The sequence below is a fragment of the Fibroporia radiculosa genome, assembly GCF_000313525.1.
Source record: "Fibroporia radiculosa TFFH 294 genomic supercontigs, scaffold5835, whole genome shotgun sequence".
In the NCBI taxonomy this organism is placed as follows: Eukaryota; Fungi; Basidiomycota; class Agaricomycetes; order Polyporales; family Fibroporiaceae; genus Fibroporia; species Fibroporia radiculosa.
In genome coordinates, this window is record NW_012133428.1 from 4,405 (window position 1) to 27,242 (window position 22,838).

A 22,838-nucleotide genomic window follows, 5' to 3' on the forward strand; every position below is an offset into this window, starting at 1 on the left:
ATGAGCGGGCGCATTTCGACGACGCTGCGCCCTGCGACGTACAACGACAAGGCGCGGCGGGTGTGGTAGCGTGCCGGGCGCCGTCTCCCCCTTTTGCTTTATTTTCTATGTGCTTTCGGACTGTACTGTATCTATGCGTCCCGCCGTGGCGGGACGGCCTGCTGTGTATCGCTCTGCTGTGCCATCTGCGCTAGTTTGTGGACGGTCAGGAAGGAAATGCGAACGTGTTTTAGGTGTACTGCTAGCATGTATCCTTCGCAAATTGTGTATATCAAAGAGATTCTCCGCCGTGCGTGTGTGATGGGGGTGTGATTCAGGGGTGATGGGAAACGTCTCGGCAGCCTACGACGTGGACGGGACAGGTGTACTTCTCTCAGTGCGACAAACACGGCCTGAGAGAGGGGGGCAGATGTTTGATGGCGTGAAATCAATGATATAGCGAAAATGGGATAGCGGCAGACATGCGTGCGCACGTACCAGCGTCCTTGGCCCGAGCCTCTGGGCGGGGTGGAGCGGCGAGAAGAGATGCTTAGCTACACACAGAGCAATGCATCACAGGAGTTGGAAATGCATCGCCATGCCGTGGATCCAGAGGGGAAAGCCTCGCCCCCGGTTCGATGAGGCAAAGTTCGGAATCAATGTTCCGTGCCAGGGGCACTGGTGTTGGCAGAGAGGCGTTGCGGACAGCTTGTGTCGAACACCCAGATGTGCGCCCCCCCGTCGCCGCCATATCATGGCGAGAGCGGAGAGTGAGCTTGCGCCTTGAGCTACGGCGCAATCAGATATTGCGCGATTGGTGCAATCGCGGGTGGTGGCGGTGCATGGCGGGCAGCGGGCTAACGATACGCCACGTACAGCTGCCCAGCGCGCTGGAAGATGCGTCCTCTGTCCCGTTCGTCGGTGCATGCGCAGCGGGGCGAGCCTGCAGCGGTGTGGCGAGAGGGGACGCGCCGCCTGGGGCGGGGTATTGACGCTCCGACTGAGAGGACTCTGAATCGAAGATAAATGAGTATCACCAGCTGATCCGGGGGGCTGTTGGCGCAGATCTCATCGAAGCACCGGGTGTTCGTAATCGAGAATCTGGTACGATTGTGTAGTCGTCAGCGTCACACACACTGGGACCTCTCTGCGCCCTGGCGCCCGGTGGCGGCGATGAACATAGTCGGCGAAAGGCCCCGGCGGGGGGGGGCGTGTGCGCATTGTGAGGGACGCGCTGAGCTGGCGATCCGTGCTCTGTGGGATAGCCGGCAACTTGATTTTGCAACATAAGCTTCGTGCTGTAAGCGAGCGAAGCTAGCGGCGAATCGAATATGCAACTGGTATCCTTCTCAGATCCATCTGGCCGCAGTATTCTCCATACCTGCAGCTTCCTGGAGATGCATGCAGAGGTCATTTACGGTTTGTTGCCACCCGACGGACATGGCGACTCACCTATACGTCGATCAGATCGGAAAAAAAAAACCTAAACTAAACTTTACTGACCGTTGCGGCGTTGCATCTCTACGATACCGAGACAGAATGCACAAACTGCAGTACACTCTCTACTCCCGTGTCTGTTGATATTCAGAACTACTCGGCGCGCTGTAGCAATCCGACGACAACTTACCCACTGCTGGTGGCGCAGGTCATAGTCGCTTATGCTTCGATCGGACGGTGTATCCATGTGATCTATTACGATCGGGACTGCAACGACTAGCCAGTGGGCCACGATATAGACCATAGGCCCGAAGAAGGGGAATGTTGAAGACAAACAGAAGTCATGGACATTTATCCGACTCGCTGCAGCGGGAGCCCTGAGCAGGTCAAGTAAGTCAACAATATAATTCCAGCAACTAAATACACGTATACAACGGTCAAACGTCAAACTATGACAGACGTCGATAAGAGGGTATTATGTATATATCCAGCCCATAAATAGTCCCACTCCTGGTATACAGCCGACAAAATGCTCACGCCTCCCTTCGCAAGTCCCACAGGCGCAGGGTGCTGTCGTCCGACGACGACACAATCCGCTCCCCATCCGGAGAGAACTTCAGGTGGCTCACCTTGTCGTTGTGCCCCGACAACTGCGTGACCAGTCTCCCAGTGTCCGCGTCCCATACTCGGAGTGTATTGTCGCCCACGCTGGCGCAGATGAGCTTACCATCAGGTGAGAACGCTGCGGCGTTCACGAGCGAGTCGTTCGACTCGACCGCCACAAGCCGATCGCCGCTGTACGAATCGCACACTTTGACAGTGCCGTCGCTCGCCGCGCTCATCACGCGCTTTCCGTCGGGCGAGAAGGCCACGGCCCACACCGAGCCCGAATGCTCCCGTAGGGTAACCAACTCGTCGCCCGTGTGGGTGTTCCAGATGCGCGCAGTGCCGTCGTCAGATCCCGTCACCAGTCGGCGTGCGTCTGGCGAAAAGGCCAGGGAGTAGATGACGCCCGTATGCCCTCGCAGCACCGACACGGCCGAGCCGTCCTCTGCATTCCACACGTGCGTGGAGTAGTCCGCGCTGGCGGACACGATCATCTTGTTGTCCGGAGAATATTGCACGAGCATGATGAGTCCGTGGTGGCCCGTGCAAGTCGAGCGCACTGTCGCTGATGCCACGTCCCAGATGCGCAAGCTAAAGTCGACAGAAGTCGACACAATAGCCTTGCCGTCCGGTGAAAATGCCAGAGAATAGACAAAGCCCCCTCCTCCGTCCAGCGGCGCCCGCATCTTTCCGGTCTCCACATTCCACAATATCGCGAGCCCATCGCGAGCGCCAGACGCTAGTTCCGTGCTGTCCGGTGAGAATGTGAGTGTGCAAACAGTGTCGCTATGTTCCTTCAGTCTGCGCAGCATGCGTCCCGTGGCAGCTTCCCAGATGACAACCTCGGCGTCCTCGGATCCACTTGCTATATAGCGGCCGTCCGGAGAGTAGGCGAGCGCACACACCCCGCCCGCCTGGCCATCAAGAAGCAGAGAATATCCGTCTATACGAACGGCCTTGTGTTGGTTCAGAAACGTATCAGATGCCGCACTATGGTAGCCATCCCGAGTATCCTCGGGACGACTTTGGATATCGTCCTTGTCATCACCGCCGGTGAGAGGCGCGTCAGACGCTAGGCTATCACCCTCACGCTCAGCTTCCTCTTCGGGACGTGCATCAAGCGCAGGGTGACTGACACCTTGCTCGTTGTCGACTGTAGTCTCTTGAAGTACAATCTCGTCGTGCATCAGCATGCCCACTGTGATTGCGATTCAGAATAAGCCAATGCCGCATGTCGATCACTTACGGCCATCCTCATTTACTTCCACCTGTGGCTGAAGTTCTGCAAGAAACGCAACGACATTTTTGGGATACTCTACTCCATGGTGCTATATCCAACACATTTCAATGGGCGAGAACGATACATAGAAATAATCTGGTTACCTGACACAGCATGACGATGTCTTCATCGTGAGCGATAGCAACCGTGGCATTTGAATTCTGGAATAAAATATTATCGGGGGAGAGCATCTGCCACAAAGCATGCGACCTACATTCAGGATATAGTCAAGGACATCATCGACTGGGTCAATCGCCTAAGGAGTGAATGAGATGAGCGTATAGTACAAGTCGCAGAGCAGGGGCCATGCCTTGTGAATGGCCGGAACCTGTTCAATCTCCAATAGTTCCATTGGATCGTTCACATCCAATCCTGCTTGTCCAGCTGCAGGATCATCATCGGGGGACTGAGGAAGGTCATGGGGCCCTGCTGCAGCCTGTATCACGGTCGGCCAGAATCCAAGTCGTACTTTCACCTTATAGTAGTGCAAGAACACACATTGGTCCACCTTCTGTTCCACAGCCACGTCACTTACAGCAGTCTGCGGACCCTTTCCCTTGTGCTTGCCCTTGCCCTTTCGACTCTGTGTCTCAGCGACTTTCTTCTTCGGTCCCCAGTTTTGGGCCGGCGTCACTGTAGCATCCGATGAATGGGAGAATGAAAACGCAGCTGATCCTATGCCACTAGCATCTGCCTTGAGAGAGATCTTTGCAGACTGTCCTGAATGAACGAAAGCCGCCACCGCCCACTCGGGCGCCTTCACATGACCTCGGATGAACAATAGTTCTTCTTTGGCAAGTTCGAGCCCATGAGTCTCCGTGGCAAACTTCCACCAACTAGCGTAGTTGCGCCGCATGTAGTTTGCCATTCGTCTACTTGGATGTAACGCCTCACGCTCTGCACCGTGCTTCAGTACTAAGAGTGCACCTTGGTCGTCGGTACATTTGAACTGGCCTCCCGCTCCCGCTCCATGCCTGTGCTAGCCTTAGTAGATTGTCTCGGAACTTACTACGATAAGAGAATGGATGCTCACACAGTAAAGCTTCCATTTACCGAGATGTCCGTCAGTGTCTGGCTGTGCAAATGACCCGGGGCGATGCTTCTCTTTTTAGGAGCGTATGACTCGGATGGAAGAGGTCGGTATCCATCCGGAACCCTCAATTTCTGGCTAGTATCGTCTGCAGGACGTGTGGCGTTGAAGAGACGATAGAAGGCACCCTCTGAGACAAACCCAACGTCGCCGATGATGACTTCGCCATATTCGGTAGGCTCGGGATCCCAAAGAGGATAACCATATCCTATGCGTGAAAGCTGCTCAGCATACACGTTATATGCCGCCATGGTAGCACAAGTAGACAACGAGATGATCCTGGCGTCAAAGGGCGATTAAGGATTGACATGAGGCGGTATCCACTCACGTGTTCATTCACATCGAAGCGTGTGGTGATTTACCCGTACCTGGCTGAGTTCGCGTGCCAGAAAATGGACAATGAGGTGGCAGAGGGGTTCCAAGCTAGTGCGGTTAAGTTGCTAGCACCGAAGCTCGCGAATAGGCCAAGTGGAGGCGAACAAGCAGGGTAGAGCACAGATTGCGACTTTATTGTGAGTTTAAATTTTACCGCCTATCCGACCAACATTAAATTCAATACATTTGACCCTGAGTTGTGTCAGCGTGCGGTTGTGTAGGGTCGCTTGACAGTCATAGACTCTAGAGCAGTTTCACGGTAAATAACGATCGTGGTCAGAATTAGAAGGCAGCCTGCAGCTCGATTGAACGCGTCGCGATCGTGTTTCCGAGTCACGCGAGCCCAAGCGTGACATACGTGATGTCAGTGCTTAAGATGTGACAGACTCTTGCTCCCACTCGTTGACAGCTGCCTTGGCGTGACAGTGGGCTCAGATTCCTGTTGACCGTCTGTTGAATCCGTTCTGCTTTGAATTACCGGACACTGGGAACTACTTACCTTTCTCACTGTGAGTCTCTTTTATTTTTTATTTTACAATCTCTTGCCCTTTCTCGCAGGAAAATTTTATTCAAACTTTAGTTTTCTTTGCCGCCCTTTGGCGCCGGGCACGGTGAGCTTGCCCATCTTGGTGAGTGCTGCATGCCAATGCTCCGAACATAGCATGCACTTTACTGTCGATTCTTCTCACATGAAAAGATATCGTCATATCCTTTTTGATGACGCGAGTTCAACGAGACGCACGCAAGTATATTTGCACTAGGGCGGAGCCTGTCTGTCCATTCATATCGTCGGACTTTCCAAGCGATGTGCTCTACTTGCCACCACCAAGCATACCGTGCCTGCCGGCCTTCCTTCGGCTTGTCGCTCCGCGCGCTTTGCGACCTCTCCGCGCGGCTTTCAATAAAGCCCAAAGTGCTAGCTGATACTGTTCAAACTAGTTCTACTCAAGGCTAGTCATATCAGGCACTCCCAACCAGACGCGTCGAAAGCATTGTCTTCCCTTGCATACTCCGGTTCCTCTTCTCCGCCGCTCTCGGCAGTCCTCTACATTGACTATACCGATTACAATATGTTTTCGGGTGCGCAGCAGAGTGGGCCTCGGCTGTCTCACAACTATCTCGCATCTTGGACATTTTTGCGCTAATGGGAAGGTGCTGTTCTCTGAATAGCATCCGGCCACACGTCATCCTTATGCATCGCAGCTCGGAGCGGGTTAGATTCTGGCATGCTCCGGTATGCAGGGAGCATGCCAATGGACTGACGGGGTCGTTTACTCCGCGATGGTGGAATACACTTTGTCCATGGAAGGTCTGGTCTTCTGCAGAATCTGCTTTATCGATAATAGCGATCTTGCTGATATATTTCACCTTTTTCATCGGTAGCAAAAGCTGCACTCTGCCGCTGGACTCGCTGCCTGTAACATGCAGTGAAACATGAATCCCACACATTCTCCGGAATTGTTACGCTATTTTATATATCGGGAATGACCCCAACTTTGTCAACTCCACATGACGCTTCGCGGCATCATATCGAGAAGGAACACTCCGGTGCACAACGCGGTGTAACGCATCTCCGCATAGTGACACGGTGTGTACATTCCCAGCCTGCTCAGCGCCGCTGGCAATCTGCCACCGGCTTCTGAATTCATTTCCGAGAGATGTAGAAAATGTCCTTCCTGTTGTTCCCTGGCAGCTCCATCACAGATAATTGAATTGTGTTCATACTATACTATTAGGAAGCCGAAGCAAAATCATAATGGGCGGTGATGAATATCCGTTGTGGCGCATCTTACACGCTCTCGTACTACCACGCAGGCTGTACTATATGCTAATGCATGTGCATGAGTGTGAGTATCCTAGAATCTAGCTTACACGGCCTAATTATTATGAACTCGAGCATCGCGCAGAGGACCGGATCATGGATCCCAATACTCGGTCCCGAGAATTATGTAATTTCATTCAAGGCCAAGAGAGTACACGTCCGGAGCTCCACGCGGTGTGTGCGTTTAGATTGCTCTGACTATCGGTGCATGGCCATCATATTCAGTCCCAAGCAGGAAATTTCTGATATCTGCCTCACGGGGTGTGTCTTAATCTCATAGCATTCGGTTTGATGTTGCCGACATTGCAGTAACAAGAACTCTCATCGATCGTGAGAGAACGTTTGTCCTAAGATATACATGTAAAGCAACCAGACACTATGATGCAGATTTCAGAATAGCAATGTTAATTTGTGCCAAAGCTCTGGAAGCTACCGTAGTATCAGATTTCAAAACGTAAGTAACACTGCCTCGGTCGCTCTGATATCAATTCCCTGCTGCAAATTTACAGTTTCCAGTACCAGCTGACCGGTTGGGCTGACGTTCGATGTCTGCTCATAACTTTGTCCCGCCCACGTCAAATTGGACGTATCATCCGCATGCTGTATGACAAGTCTCCGTGCCATCGCGTAGGACGTCGTAATCCCATCAAAGTCTAGATCGAGATGGACGACAGGACGAGTTCCGGTGCTATTTGTTGTCCATGCGTCAAGGTTGATGAAGAGGGCGCGCACAAGCTGTCCGCCTTCAAACGCTGCGTATCCGCTCGTGTTGTTATTGGGCACGTCCAATTCGACTACTTGTGCGGAACCAGTTGATCCCACGAACGTGTCGACAACTAGGCCCCCGTAATATGGTGGCTGGATGTGTGGGAGCTCTGGCGGGTTGAGCGGTGATCCGTCAATTGTAGAATAGTTGAGGGTGATTGGTTGGAACTAGCCAATTATAATCGGTTCCTTGTCCGCAACACGCAAAAAGAGTACATGCTTACGAAATTGTACTTATACCCCACTCCTTCGTGGAAGTAAAGCTCGCGAATGGCGATGGTCGACGAGAAAAGTGTATGGTCGATCACCCAAAGTGCAGCACCCGCGGTGTTACTGACCCCGGGCGCGCCATGGCAAGCAACGCTGTTTGTCTCACTGAGCCGTGCGAATACTTGTCAGTGTGGCATAAAGTAACATCGCCGATGCTATGCACTAACCCTAGAATATATGTTAACCCCTGCGCATAAGTCGCTGCAATATCGGCCTCAAAAATTGTAAGGTTTGATCGAATGGACGACTTGTTCATGAAGGATATGAGTCCGAAATCGCCGCCGTTACAAAATGCTGCAGAATATTGGTGCTGCGAAATACTGATAAGACGTAAGATGTAGAATCTTAACAGTCCATACCTGAGACACTTACGTGGAAATGTCCTTTCCCGCCGTGCTGCCCAAAATTCCGAGAGCAAAAATCTCCCTTGGTGTAAATCCCTGACCAGAGAACGCCGCGCCTTGAACAGTGACAGGTCCGACTTTGCTCGTGATACCAACAGATTCTACCACTGGGCCTGCAACGGATTCCCAATCGGCGACGTAGTCCTCAACGGTCCAGTTATCGGCAGGTCGCAGTCCATTGTCGCCATACAAGTCCGGTTCATTACCTGTGATTATATCAAAATGTGAAATTAGTTTTTTATATTGGATATACCGCGCACCAACTTCAATACGTTCCAGAATCACTCCAGAACTGGTTACAGAGGGCAAGCTGAAAGCATTGAAAATTGCCTTCGCCATATTGACTGCGTTTGTAATGTTGTTGTACCCTAAATTGATGCCCCATATCATATGCGTGCCTGGACATTGATTATATGACGTAGTTATACATTTATGGTAAAATGCTAATGAAATCAGAGCATACCGGCGGGAAGCCAGCGAGATAATTCGTAAAATTCATTGCCAACAACAATTTGAGTTGCTTCCGGGTAGGGTGTGATGGCACTTGAAGGAGGAAACTCGTCCTCGTTTACCTGAGCTGCCTGTGAGGCAATTCCCGCAGCAAATGTGTACCTACTTACCGTCACTGTCGGGGACCACATAGTGTGATCCTCGGAATCCGCGCCCACGCGAAACTTTGGCGGCGATCCAGTAAGATCTGCGTAGTTTTGAAGCGCACTATGCATAAACTCATTACGAGCATCGATGCCAGCCCAGTCCGGCCACCGATCTTGCTCAATGGAGAATGAGAGAAGAGTAGACCAGAGGGGTTGCGCATCGCTGGGAGCTGTGACGGGAACTGCGACATTCGCAGTCGTGTCTTGCGCGCCAGCAAGAGAAATGCAAGCAGCGAAAATCGCGAACAGGAATGTCGGCCCGCGCATATTTTCAGGAGCAAAAGAAAAGAGCCGCCAGACGCGACAGACTCGAGCGGTAAGTGATCGGCCTTATATAGGGTTACGGGATGGCCGGAAGATCGTCACAGTCCCCGAGGATACGTATGCGGGGGTAACGGGATGCCTCGATGATGAAGGCGATGACTTATGAAAGGTATCCGCCCATGACAAGGCCCTCGTGGCTCTCCCAACACCCCTTTGGAGAAGCAATATCCCGGTCACGAACAGCGGCGAGCGGTCCGAGGCAGGGAATTGGATGCGTACTGCAAGTCACAATTCCCGTGGTCTGCGTCAAGATCACCTTCAGAAGAGCAGATCTCCTCGGTGGAATACATCGCGGAGAGGGAGGAGGCGAAATCCATGTGCATGTGGAAGTCATTTGACCGAGCCGACCACTCGACTAGAACCACCGTCTCCGCTGAGCCAGTCATCAGACATGTATATTCGACCATTCTCTAACACGTGACTCACGTTGGCATAGCCCTTCCCGACCAACCCGATTCCGGCCTTCGGAAAGTAGGGATGGGTGAAAACAGGGCATACAAGAAAATACAGACCATGATGCATGAAACCCTGTGCAGGAAGGGTTAAGACAAAAAAATACGAGATGGTAATGGCGCTTGCCTGAAGGCATAATCTCGGGGAAAGCTATGTTCGGACTGAGAATAGACCTCTTCGATAACAACTACAGTAATAGGAGTCAATGGGACGCCTGAGCCTCCTGAGAGATAGCCCTAGGAGTCCAGATCTCGACTGCGCGATGAAATTACCATTCAATTGGGCGATATCGTACGAGGCTGTTCTGACCCAGAGAAAATTGACGCATCACATAACATATCTGGTAATAAGTATCTTGCAAAAACTTGCCTCCTAAACATTAGCTTCAAAAGAGAGACCACAGCACAACAAAGAAATCACCATCTGCTTGCAACAGAAAATGCATCAGAAAGACATTGGAAAGGTGCCAGATGAATTGGGTAAGTCTTTTCTCTCTTGCGAAATGGGGTGACCGTTCTCCACTGGGCAAATGGTCATTTCTTTGTCATGTAGCAGATAGAACGTGTTAGATCAAAACTCCGAGGAATAGAGGATGTTCGGCGATTGCTTGAAACGCATAGCCAAACTTATAGAAAATATAGCCCTCTGGTGACTAACAAGAGTGTCCTGTCCTGTCGATAGAGACAATGACCGAGTAAATGTCAGATGCAGATTACGGTTCTCACCTATGAAACTATGCCTATTTGGCGAAAAAACTATGACTCTAGGTACTTCTTTTCCATTCCTATATGAATGGAGGCAAAGTGCTTCTAGTGGCGCGTGAGTACGTATCCACGACTAAGGTGTCCATGAGAAAATCTCAGCACGCGTTAGCACATGTTACCCGCGGACGTGGACGCATGCGGCCAATAATTGCGGAAGCATTAGAGCAATCCAGGAACGCCAATGGGATTGCAATGACGCTCCGATGGTTGTAAATATGACATTCCTACGTCTTCAAGCGCAAGTTAGCTGAATCAATGTTGTGATAGTGTTCATACCTGGACGCCAAGAGCGATGAACGAACAAACACATGAACATAAACAGGGGAAACTGGAGTACAATATTGACTAAATACAGGAAACCCTGTCCAGAGAGAAGACCATCTGAGAGTAAGCACACATTTACAGACTTCTTCTTGCTAGCCCATTCATTTTCTTGAATTCGATGTTTCCAACGCTTTATCTGCACCTTAGTTGTCTCCCCAGATCGCCCTCGCTGTCTCGGTAACAAGAGAAAGCTTGCGCACGACATCATCCTCAGTAACAGGGTTGCCATCCGCATGAGATGCAAAGCCACACTGCGGACTTATGCAGATTCTGTGCAAATTAACGTTGATTAGCTGGTGAAGACGAAACCCAGTAGTCACGGCGTACTGATTCAGTGCCTGCTCCTTAGAGCGCTTTTCTTCTCCGTTAGCAATAATTTCCGCAGCCTGGTATACCCGAGCAATCAATTCCTCTTTAACCTCCATCTGGCGGCATGCAATGAGAACAGCATGAAGCGGGATGGCAAAATGTGAGACGTACTTTAGGGAATTTGCTAGAGACAAGACCCAAAACAACGGATTTATTTGTAGGGAGCCAACGCAGGGGCTCGAATGTCCCTGCTCGCTCAGTCTCATATTCAAGCTACAAGAGGATCAGCGACGATCAAAGGGATATCGGCAACCGTACATAGTAAGTGTCGGCTGAAATCTCCTGGAATAGTTTGATAGCAATTCGGTCATACCCACCCTCACTGAAATGACGCCCATCCTACGTGGTCAGACAGACAGCATATCAGATGTAGAGTATATGATAGAGGACGTAGTCCGCTGCACCTTAAAGTTACCGCGGCATAAGTGAATGCCAACTGTCATATCAGCCGGGCGGCCCTCGAGGCATGCATTATACACTTTGCAGTATAGATCAAGCATCGCTACATGATCAATACCGCGCTCCTCCATCCCCTTGAGCATTTTGACATCACAGAAGTAGGCTAAAAGGGGGTCATCAAATTGGATATTCCCTGGATACAGGCTTCTTAGTTGTGCCCCATATGAGGCTACGAATGAACGCACTGCATCCTACCGCATAAAGGTCCCTTATCTCCTCCCTGTACGCTTGGGCAATATCGGCGAAGTACTCATCTGTCATACGATTCACAATCAAGTCGCCGCACATCGAGGGGAGTAATCCCGCTCACCATCATTCTTGTACACGGATTTGGGATATGCGTAAGGCCCGTGCCGGAGATGAAACCACTCTGGAGCACACATGGTAATTTTCAGGTTCTTGTGTTCCTGGAATTCAAATATTTTTAAAAAAGAACGACCAAATATATGCCGAGGTGAGAATCTACCTCGGGTTCAGTAAGAGCTTTGAGGGCCTCAAATTGTCCAACGTAGAATGGCTTCGTGCGCTTAAGCTTTGACTGGAAACGAGCAGATTCGCCATCAGCTGGTATAGGATAACTTATGAAAAGGCGTGGACCTCGCATAGGTAAGATGCTGCGCCCTTAAAGTTGTGCTGTTTGAAGGCGTCGATGTCGGGGACATAGTCCTGCGCGGAACGTTAGGATTTAAAAAAAAAACGGCGATCTAGTGTGTTCCAATCACGTACCATGAACCAGTCCAATGGAACTTGTTTGTAACGAGCATGAGTAAACAGATTAACACTCGGATGCCAGCGTACCCACCAACTGGGATGTAATTCGTGCCTTCCAGATTGTCGAAGACACCATCATAAAACATGTGCCTATCACCAACGTCCAGTCAGTATCCAGCCTCGACAGCCTCGAAATCCTTCATCCGCAATTTCAATCAAGTTGTGCGCACCTTCTGAACTCGCCATCCGTAATAGCCTTGATGCCTACATCCCTCTGCATCTGGACGATTTTCGTGATGGCTTCGTCCTCAACGACCTTCAACTCCTCCTGTGTGCACCGTCCTTCATCCAAATCCTTGCGCTTCTGCAGAAGTACTATAGGGCGTTTCAGCGACCCGACGTGGTCTGCGCGAAAAGGAGGGTTCAAGCGCGGTGTAGTGGACATGGCTTCGTCTCGTGGAAAGTATTGATACGATTCGAAAAATGCGAAGGTATACGGAGGGGATTCGGAGGCGGGATGAAATGCGAAACATCGTCTTGATCAGTTGTGATAAAACGGAATCGGCCACGGCGCGACCGTTTATCCCTACGGGGGCCTTGCGGCCGACATTGGTCCTGATGACCAAGGCCATGACCGCTTCTTTACCGCCGTTGGCAACTATGGCACTATCTGAGGTCAGCATATCAAAGCTGTTGAACAAGGATAGAAAAAACATACCACGCCCTGTTCGGCCATTGTTAACGCACGGCATGCGCATGATACGATTGAAGGCGCTAGAACGCTCCGTTAGGATGTCAATTGCGGCTCGGCTCGCGATTATGTTGGAATGGTACTTGTCCTCCTTTCTGAACAGCCATGGCGTCGACACAGCTTGGGTGCCGCGTAGCAGCTTGGTTCATTGGTCCCAGAGCTCAGCTAGATGGAACGTCAAGGGTTGCCCTGCATATGGTCTGCGCGATCGCGAGTAGTAAGTCTCGTCATGCCGAAGGTTGAAGCGAGATGTAAGCTTGCAGAAGGTCGATCCTTCTCAAGGCGAGTTTACATGATAACTCTTCCACGCTCTTTGATCCGGACCCTTTCGTGTATCCAATAGGCGAACGTGAGAGGGGTGCGAACATAGTAGCGACGGCGTATGCGTGTTCTGCGCACTCGAACCTATTTCGGTCGATTTATGAGGCTACTCAGTTCATGCAGTCTAGGCAAGTATATTTCAGGAACGTTTCTGGGCATTACATTTGTAATCCTTTTCGACATAGGAGTTTTGAATATCTTCTTCAGTGATGGACAACCGTCGAATGTTCGAATGGCCAAATCGACACACTGAAGTACTGCAGTATCATGATCTGCCGCTACGTCCGTCTAGATTTTTTCTATCATCACAGCAGCCACCTTACAAAGTTACCACCGCTGATAGGAAGTACTACAGCCTTGCCGCTCAAATCTCATCGAAAGCTATTGCCAACACGGAGGATCGATCGGTCACAGCGCTCAAGAGCATACTTGCGGTAATGCAGATTGATATTGTACATATATATTTGCAGTATCCACTTTTGTGGGTTTTGATTCGAAGCAAGTTCAGCAAAATTCTCAAAGAATCAAGAGCCTCGTTCATAACTCGTCGTGACCGGGGTTTCCTCCAGTATTGGTATGTGCTCCAACCTACATCTCCATGCATCAATCCGTTGAACGACCTCTGCTTGCACAAAAGTAGCAGTGATCACTTACCAGAGTAGATGACGCCCAGGTTTCTGGCTGTGTGTTCATCTCAAACACAATTTCGCCACCGTCCACAATCTGCTCATGAGTAATGATGGGCACCGTCATCATGTCGCCGTTCACAGTGAGCGACTTGATGTACGGCATCGTCGGCGCGCCTCGCGAAGTGATTACTAGAGGACGCGACGCTCCCGGGAGATCGATTGTAACCTTGTCGTAAAATGGTCTAGTTAGTCAGGGGTCATACGCAGTTAATGTCAATCAGATACAATCAAATAACAGAGTTACTTGAATTACACTTACGTGCCAATCACATATGTCGCAGAGACAGGATCAACAGGATAGAATCCCAGCGCACTGAAGATGTACCAGGCACTCATTTGGCCGCAGTCATCATTCTAATACAATGTCATATATGTCATCTTGTCCTCCACGAACATCAGACGCACCCCTGACAGACCGTCAATAGTAGCATTGTAGTTGGCAGCGGCGATTTGGCGGATACGTTCCTGTCCCTTTGATGCAGCGCCAGCTAGCGCATACAGGTACGGGATATGGTGCGAGGGCTTTTCCAGTCAAGTTGAAACAGTGAAGAAAATGCACAAGTGCGTTATCTTCTTACCTCGTTGGTTTGATCGTTATGGCCTTGAATTAATTACCATAAATCAGTTACAAGGATACGTGTCGGTACAGCAAGGCACTACTAACCTCCGTTAAAATGTTCATCCAGGAACTGCACAAACGAAGCATTTCCACCCCGGCGCTCGATGAGCCCTGGTATATCCTGGATCACATCAAATGTATACGCCCACATATCACCCTCAGTCCACCCCTGATCTTGACCTGCCCAGCTTCCATTCACGTTGCGTGCTTCCATGAACCCAGTGTCAGAGTTGAATATTGTGAATGGAGCTGTCATTGCACGATTTCGGAAGAAAGTCGCATTCTCCGTCTTTCCAAGGCGGGCCGCAAACACGGACACCGCATAGTCATCGTCTTAAACCAATACGATAAGCAGCGAGTTATGAAGATAGCACCAATGAAACTCACATGCATAGTCAAGAGTGCGTGAGGCTGATTCGGAATGGATATCGTCTGCAACCCACCCTCGTTCCTCGTACACTGATGATAAGCCTGCACGGACTTCGTAACCAACACCCTGCACGTAGTCAGCTACAACCAGAGGGTGATACCAAACAACTGACTTCCTCACGATCGTAATATCTGTCATCCAACCCCCAAATCAATATCAGTCCCGCGTGAGTCTGAGGAGCACCTACGAGATCGTCCAGTCGTCTACCGGTGGTACAGTTGCATCTTTATACACAGCTGCATATGCGGTTTCCATGTCGAAGCCCGTAATGTTTTTCACGACAGCCTCAGCAATGAGCGAATCGGCATGTGTTGCAACCTGTCTCGACACAATTAGCGTATGCCACAAGGAATTGACAAACCACAATGTTCAACCATAATATTCGTTTCTAGCGTCGCGTTAGCGTTAAAAATCAGGACTTAAAACGCGACAAAGGGTGCATACCAACGATATTCTTCCACATCGGCAGCCATCCGCCCTGGTCAGGGTGGATTATGTTACTTTTATCCCCCTCTGAGAAGAGGACATCATACCTCTACATAGTCTTGAATCATGCTCTGAATCATTCCTGGTATACGCTCAGGCGCCAGTAGAATCAACCATGCCCATTCGGCACGGAAGGTATCCCAGTTAGAGTAGCCAGTATACGATACTCCTTCATGTATACTGTCATCATAGCCCGAATAGTACTGTCCGCCTTCATCTTGTTCGTACGGATACTGTAAAGAGATCAGGAGATGCACGGAACCATGCAGATAACGACGTACCTGGAGAGTATGGAAGATGCTTGTGTAGAAAGACTTCCTCTCATCTTCATCTGCACCCTCGATCCGCACCCGACTCAGCTTGTCCGTCCAGGCCTCCCTCGTCTGCTTAGCAGTTTCCTCCAACGTGGTCCCATCCGGAATCTCCTTTTCAAGATTCGCCCATGCCTGGTCCTCCGAGATGAACGACACGCCCACACGCACGTCCACAACCTGTGTGCCTGGTGCAAACCGCCCATACGCTGAGAGCAGCGTACCTTCTGCGTTCATCACGCCCGCAGCCAACTCTGTCCCGTTCTGCACTATTCCCACACTAACGACGGGAACGCTGAATCGCGCGCAGAAATAGCCTGCCCATCCGACTGCCGCGTTTGGGCCGATAATCTCATCTTGTCGCTCAGGGTTCCGTCCGCAAATCGTACTCGCCTCGACATTTACCGATACACTCCCAGACGGGTACGACACCCACGAGCCATCTGGTGAGGCTGGGGATCCGAGAATCGAGGGTCGTGTTGCTTCCAACAACACGTAAGGTCCAAGCACATCGCCCTCTTTTGTCGGAAACGTGAACCGCAAGTGTCCGACGCGAGAAGCTAGAAAATATTAGTACTGATTTAACGGCTCCGGTCCAGCACAACGTACAAGCACTCATCTCTGCTTTCAGAATACCCTCGTCTGCCTCGAGCTCTACAGCATAGTAGCTCACACTCACGGCTTCTTGCCTTTCATCGTCGGCATACGAAATCTCTAGCCCGCGGTCTTCGAATGTCGTCTTCACCTCGCCCGTCCCGGGGACCACCACGACAGTGCCGCTCTCGCCCATCCATATTGCCGGCTGATGCGTGCCCTGCGAACCGCCTTGACATGCGCACGACTACAGAAACAACGATATACACACCTGGAAGCCGTGTACGCTGGTATAAGTGTGATTGTATGGGGTGACAGAGACGTAGTTCTCCGTCGTCTGGGCCACCCAACGCGTCATACCGAAAGGCGGCGCGGTACTGGGGATCATACCACCTGAACCGTTGGGTGTGTCTCCACCATTGCCGATGAGACTGACATTTAGAATACACATAAATTGACATTCGGGTGAAAAGGAAGGTTGAACACACGGATCGACTGCATCAACCTCTGCACTCGGAGGTTGCTTGAACTCAGATGGGATTTGAAGTGCGTTAACGAGACCAGCGATCCCGCAGAAAGCAAGCCGCGTCGCAGCACCCACCATTATCTTGGAGTCGGGGGCTAATGCCTAAGGCTCAGGTGGCAAACAGGTATTTAGGTAGATTTAGGTGGACTCGGGCAGCATCATTTCAACTCCACGCTTCTATCACCCACATGGGCCCGAAGCGAGCAACCACAGCTGACATTGTCACCTGGTATACCACTATCATATAAGAGAATGACAATTGGGAAGTCAACTGCTCAGCTACACAAGCATCAAATCATACCACCATTAAGCCCCAGTACTCCATCACTACTTGCAATTAACTTCACAGCATACAAGTCACATACCAGACAGCAGCTCCTGGATACCAATTGAAGTAATATGTTAACCCCCTGAGCTTCCACAACATTCAATTTCACAGGTGATGGTGTAGGACAGGCAATGCATGGTCAGACAGAAGATCTAACATTCAAACTACAAGATACAATAATTGGATCCATATAAATTAGAAGATATCCATCAGACAAACGTCCAACCCGCTGGCTCATCCCCCACGTCACTCAGAGAGAAACGACAGGGAAAGAACCAAACGTCCTCGAGCCCGCACAAGGCAGACATGTTCTCGGTATAACGAGCGGACGCGACTATCATCGACTGGATATGAAAGATGTGGCATGTGTAAACATGCGAGACTCGAGTTAGTACCTATAAAATAGATCCTAGCTGAGTATGTTCTGAAGAACCACTGATGTCACGGACGAGAATTTATGTGCGTCAAGTTTAGGGCAGGCTTCCGAGGCTCAGAATCAAACAAGACTGTGATCGAGATTTGAATCCTGGGTGGCGTTGAGGTGCGCCTAATGTCAGACCTGCTTGGACCCTCTTCGCAAGTTCGCAAGGATCTGGCAAGGGCTCGATACGTTCGGCCTTCCTATTTGGCAGATTTATGTCAATTATATTCAACTTTCTTGAGACAATCACCCATTTCTCTACTTACAGACACGGATTCTCCTGGCATTTCCCCAAGGAACGGTGGGACAAGCGTTCAAACCCGTGCGGTTGTTGCCCCTCCGTTGAGATCCACAAGGTGTGTGAGATTTCTTATCACAAATTTATTTTGGCTCCGTGATCTTATGTCAAGCGACAGAGTATCAGTTTCATCCGGTGATACCTGCCACCCTGTGTGATACAGGGACGTTGAAAGGACTCGATACGTTATTACACGATTCTACAAACGCGTCTTCTACTGTGATCGCCGTCGCACATGAATACCATGAGACACTCATCATGCATCTTATTTATCCAGACTACTATTTGAAGCAACAATGCCAATGATATCTTGCTGATATCTAAGCGCGAGTTACGCCTAGCGACCCCGTTTGCTCTAATTGACTATTTTGCGTAAGCTCATTTCTATGGCATACTACGGAAAAAGTGGAAGGTTACTGAACAGACGACGAACACTACTAAATGATCTCCGTAGTTCCGGGCTCGTGAAAACGTATGAGCAACTACAACAAGAGGCCGGATTCGTGTGTACTTGCTCTATCAATCGCGCTGTCATGTTCTAGGATCCGATAGTGTATCGACGTATGACTCCCGACAAGGTTGATTTTGAGCCCGATGCAGGGGCGACAAGCGGTCTGCTACTGAAGAAGCGGAAAAGTGTTATGAGAATGTAAAAGAAGGTACGATCTGTTTAGTAGAACCAGTTGAAGCTCTCGAGATGACACGGGTTTAGATTATGAAGCTAGAGTACGCCTTGCTAAAGCTCTCGAGGAGACGTCTCACTCAGATAGCACGCAACGGAACGATGAGTAGCTCCCTACTGCACTGGCCAGACGTACTCTTATTAGTCATTGGGACAAAGTCGACGCCTTCCGCTTTCTTCCATATTATTCTGTGTTGGCCTCCGTATCCGTTGATGCAACAGTAAAATTATGGGACTGAGACGGATAAATTGGAACGGACCCTCGAAAGGTCACAAGAGAGCCGTCACGGACTGTGCTTCTGATTCATCAGGCAAAATTTAAGGTCCGTATAAGCTCTACAATGTACAAGCCATCTGGTCGCTATCATGCGGTTTGTCTGATCCTTCACACGATTTGTTCGTCAAGCTGTGGAATGTACCTGATGACCACCAAACTTTGCCACACTGCGTGGACAGGAACATACGATCTCGTCGGTTCGCTTTCTTCCGGGTGATGCTCATCATCTCATTCCGTCAAGCCGAGACCATACAGTGTGAATGTGGAATGTTCGGACTATGTAGACTTTTAATCACATTTTCCATCCGTTGGTGACAGATTTCCTTACGTCTCACATCTTGATAGTCAGTGCATCAAGGTTCATTCTCCTCATGACCAACAGATCCAATCCGTGGTACAGAGTTATGATGGGCGACTGATTCTCTTGCTCAGATGATCATGTAGGAGCCCTGAATCAATCTTCATGCACGTTACTGCTTATGATTCATCGCAGGCCGCTCTCATCATCGAAATAGAATTGACAACACTTGAAGCACAAATGAGGGGCTATGACAACGGCATCAAGTAGGCGGTCTTCCTATCCACAATCTCCATTCCTTCTATCAGAGAGTTGGTGGCTTTGGTCCATCAGTTATTTCGCATCTACTTGTGATTGTCATAAAGCTCATGCAAACCAACTTAAAACTCCTCAGCCCGGCGGCCCGCTGACATTGAAGGTCGACTCACTAGCTATCTCCTTTGTTATGATCGGCCCTCATGATAAGACAATCAAGTCATGGGATGGCCTTCGCGGATAATACCTGTCTACTCTTGTGAGTGTCATCTGGTTTTATACTCAGATTCTCACCCAAGCACGGTCTATAACGTTCAGTTTGGGCATGACGACTTAATTCAAGCTCTTGCTTTTCATCCATCAGCAAAGTGTCTGTTGTCAGCGGTCGATGACCACTTTATGCGGACGTGGGATCTAAGACAAGCAGGTACATAATAAAGAATGATATCTCGAACAGTTCGACAGCAGTCCAGTTACTAAATTCATCATTGAGTGCCCGTTCACATAGTTGGCCTGTGGAAATGCCTCTTCGACTGATCGCGAGGGCAAAGACATAGTTAAGACAGTCAATGTTGATGCCACTGGAGGAACCGATCAGGTATTCTTGTGTTGCGTGTATTCATTTAATTTGTGGATCACTGATTCATTTAGGGCTGCCAGACTGTCAAAATCTGGTGTCTATAGTGACGGAACCTCTGCGATACGAGTGCCGTAAGTAGTGTACCGTATTACTGACCAAACATATGTACTTATAGTTTCTCTAATTCTTATTTATTGACTTCGATGTCGAGCACGTGACTTGAATGTAACGTGGAAGTTCGAAATGCCAATGGTCAGACAGTCGGTCGGACTCAGCAGCTGCTATAACATTCCGACGACGACTGGCTTTGACTTGTTGACTTCGTTGTGTAACCTGCGCTTTCTTTTGGTCACGATCCGGCTAATTTGTGTGATGCTGCTACGGCTTTGTGTTCTACTTCCTTGTGTTCTAGCTGTACTGCTTTATGGTGTCAACGCAGACCCAAACGCCTCTGCTCTCTACCCTCCTGGCTTATTACCGTTGGTCAATCGTGCGAATGCATTATTGTCTGTCGGGCAGTTTAATGATGCTGCCAAAGCTTATACGGAGGCGATAGGTGAGTGTATGCCTCTAGTGATTAGTATATTGGCTGCCGTGGCAATGCCATAGCGCAGTGAGGAGGCAGGGGTATCCGGATGTTTCTCTATGCACGCCGTCGTAAACATCCGAGAAGTTATCCCCCGCGATGCATGCCGCCTGCGTTTCCAGGACGCTCCTCAACGTCCCGCGTGGAACTTCGCCGCGTATCCGCTTTGCTTGTTAATATGGACTCTGATTAACGTTACTCTCAGAACTTTCTCCTGCTGATTACCTCCTCTACTACAAACGTGCAACTGCGTACTATTCTCTCAGTCGTCATCCTGCTGCACTTTCCGACTTCGACAAGGTGCTCGAACTGACGTCCGATTCGTTTGACAAGGCATACTTAATGAAGGCGCGGATACTTGCCAAGGAGGGGCGGTTTCCCCTGGCGCGAGAAGCGATCAAGAGATATACTTCCGACATCAAGGATCAAGAGGCCCAGGAGGTTCTATTTGGAATCAGCGAGGGTGAACTAGCAGCGAAGAAGGCTGGACAAGCTTTGCGTGCGAAGTTGTGGACAGCCTGTGAAGAAGCTGCATTAACCGCTTTGCAGACGGCGTCCCATTCTGCAGAGCTACGTCAACAACGTGCGGATTGTGCTCTCGCTGCGGGTGATATTGAGAGCTCTATTGGTGACTTGACGTAAGTCTTTGTAACGCGCTATCTTGTGAAACGGTCCTTACGATTCCGCTGGGCAGTCGTCTCACACATTTAACCACACCGTCCACCTCCCTGCTCATGAAAATTTTCCGCTTGTCATACTTTCTCGGTCCGTACTCATTTGGAGACCAGAACGCTGCCTTATCCACCCTGAAGCAGTGCTTACACTACGACCCGGACTCCTCTGAGTGCCTACCTGCTCACCGCTTGGTGAAGTCGCTTGACAAGTCCTTCAAAAATCTCGAGAAGCACCTGGCATCAGAGGATTGGCGCGCCGTGATTTCACTCCTTGCTAGCGAGAAGGGCAAGAAGGAAGGTCTTGCAGAGTCATTCGATGCCGCGTTAGAGAAACATATGACTCGTATCGCGCTCAGCCTTCCACCTGCTATACCGCTTCCTCAGGCGAAGCGCCTCTCTCCCAGACGTGAAGCGATCCTGCGTGGTCTATGTCGTGCGCATATCAAGCTGAACGAGCCGAAGAAAGGGGAGCGCTGGTGTATTGCTCTATCGGAGATGGACGGTCTGGAAGATGATGCCGATGGTGCAATAGGTCGTGCAGAGGTGCTTTTTATCCAGGAAGAGTGGGAGGAAGCTGTGCGTGTTCTTGAACGGGCCTTTGAGGCAAACGGACGCTCGAACCGAGACGTGGGTTGTTAATCAAAAAGCGCTGAGTCTAGGCTGATGTGATCTACAGATTCACCAACGGCTGCAGAAAGCTCAGAAGCTCCTTAAACAGTCCCGCCATAAGGATTACTACAAGGTGCTTGGTGTTGCCCGGGACGCTGACACAAAGACGATCAAGAAGGCTTAGTACGCCACTTCGAGGTTTGTGTTATTGTATGCCTACTTATTTTTGGTCGTCTAGTCGGAAAGCAGTCATGAAGGCGCATCCAGATAAGGGCGGTAGCGAGGCCAAGATGGCGGCAGTCAACGAGGCGTATGAGGTCCTCAACAACCCAGGTTAGTAGATTATTTTTCAGTAAAAACGCTTGTAATGTGACGTTGGATGTTGTAGAGCTGAGACAACGTTTCGATAATGGCGACGATCCGAACGACCCCATGGCATCACAGGGCGGAAATCCCTTTTCTGGTAGCCAAGGCGGGGGGCAACACTTCGCCCAGTTCTTCCAACAGGGCTTCCCAAGCGGATTCCAGTTCCATTTCAGTCCACCTGGATTCCACGGTCATTGAGATTTTTTGTCATGGAAAGTTATGTTATACGATGAGGAGATTTCTAGCAGGAAGTCCATACATCTGCTCTTGTTATGCACCTTGTATTATGTCAGACTGTTCTGTTGTGTTATATCGTACCTCCAAGCATTTTCATTGTGCTGGTGTTGGGTAGACGGGATTACTGCTTGATGACAATGACTGAGATGCCACATGAGGACATGGTTCCAGCTGCATCACAATACTTATTGCTCGGTGAGTACGGTACGCCCTTTGATTAGTTTGGGTTTACTTCTTACTCCTTATTTCGCTGAAACTAGATCTCGATTGTCAAACGTGATGGATGATGCATAAATCAGCATGATGCACGATGGCTAAACCGGTCTCAGCAGTGCTTATGCCGACGGATGATATCCTGTTACAGTCCGGTACATTGCCTCTCGATAGGCGATTTTGAAGTCCCTGATTTTGGA

At 50.0% G+C, this 22,838-nt stretch overlaps 5 protein-coding genes across 5 annotated transcripts; 1 reads left to right on the forward strand and 4 right to left on the reverse strand.

Annotated features, from left to right (window-relative positions):
* Window positions 1–1,949: 1,949 nt before the first annotated feature.
* On the reverse strand, window positions 1,950–4,642 carry FIBRA_06019 (uncharacterized protein; the record flags this gene model as incomplete). The annotated part of the gene is made up of 6 exons (XM_012327761.1): window positions 1,950–3,220; window positions 3,269–3,350; window positions 3,406–3,462; window positions 3,516–3,557; window positions 3,630–4,275; window positions 4,335–4,642. 6 exons carry the CDS (start codon window positions 4,640–4,642, stop codon window positions 1,950–1,952), a joined length of 2,406 nt encoding a protein of 801 aa, XP_012183151.1.
* Window positions 4,643–7,035: 2,393 nt separating this feature from the next.
* Window positions 7,036–8,950, reverse strand: FIBRA_06020 (uncharacterized protein; the record flags this gene model as incomplete). The annotated part of the gene is made up of 7 exons (XM_012327762.1): window positions 7,036–7,521; window positions 7,578–7,728; window positions 7,791–7,943; window positions 7,996–8,233; window positions 8,288–8,425; window positions 8,491–8,599; window positions 8,648–8,950. 7 exons carry the CDS (start codon window positions 8,948–8,950, stop codon window positions 7,036–7,038), a joined length of 1,578 nt encoding a protein of 525 aa, XP_012183152.1.
* Window positions 8,951–10,691: 1,741 nt separating this feature from the next.
* Window positions 10,692–12,532, reverse strand: FIBRA_06021 (uncharacterized protein; the record flags this gene model as incomplete). Its single annotated transcript, XM_012327763.1, has 12 exons — window positions 10,692–10,818; window positions 10,876–10,973; window positions 11,029–11,130; window positions 11,176–11,256; window positions 11,322–11,509; window positions 11,562–11,630; window positions 11,687–11,783; window positions 11,843–11,914; window positions 11,974–12,042; window positions 12,103–12,122; window positions 12,179–12,237; window positions 12,318–12,532. 12 exons carry the CDS (start codon window positions 12,530–12,532, stop codon window positions 10,692–10,694), a joined length of 1,197 nt encoding a protein of 398 aa, XP_012183153.1.
* Window positions 12,533–13,696: 1,164 nt separating this feature from the next.
* Window positions 13,697–16,892, reverse strand: FIBRA_06022 (uncharacterized protein; the record flags this gene model as incomplete). Its single annotated transcript, XM_012327764.1, has 16 exons — window positions 13,697–13,747; window positions 13,814–14,030; window positions 14,108–14,202; window positions 14,254–14,370; window positions 14,427–14,449; window positions 14,513–14,800; window positions 14,855–14,963; window positions 15,010–15,028; window positions 15,085–15,215; window positions 15,272–15,285; window positions 15,342–15,375; window positions 15,431–15,616; window positions 15,665–16,254; window positions 16,304–16,508; window positions 16,560–16,719; window positions 16,777–16,892. 16 exons carry the CDS (start codon window positions 16,890–16,892, stop codon window positions 13,697–13,699), a joined length of 2,355 nt encoding a protein of 784 aa, XP_012183154.1.
* A 3,746-nt stretch (window positions 16,893–20,638) lies between these two features.
* FIBRA_06023 (uncharacterized protein) lies at window positions 20,639–22,386 on the forward strand (the record flags this gene model as incomplete). The annotated part of the gene is made up of 6 exons (XM_012327765.1): window positions 20,639–20,696; window positions 20,745–21,177; window positions 21,234–21,840; window positions 21,890–22,005; window positions 22,061–22,155; window positions 22,211–22,386. 6 exons carry the CDS (start codon window positions 20,639–20,641, stop codon window positions 22,384–22,386), a joined length of 1,485 nt encoding a protein of 494 aa, XP_012183155.1.
* Between the last annotated feature and the right edge of the window lie 452 nt (window positions 22,387–22,838).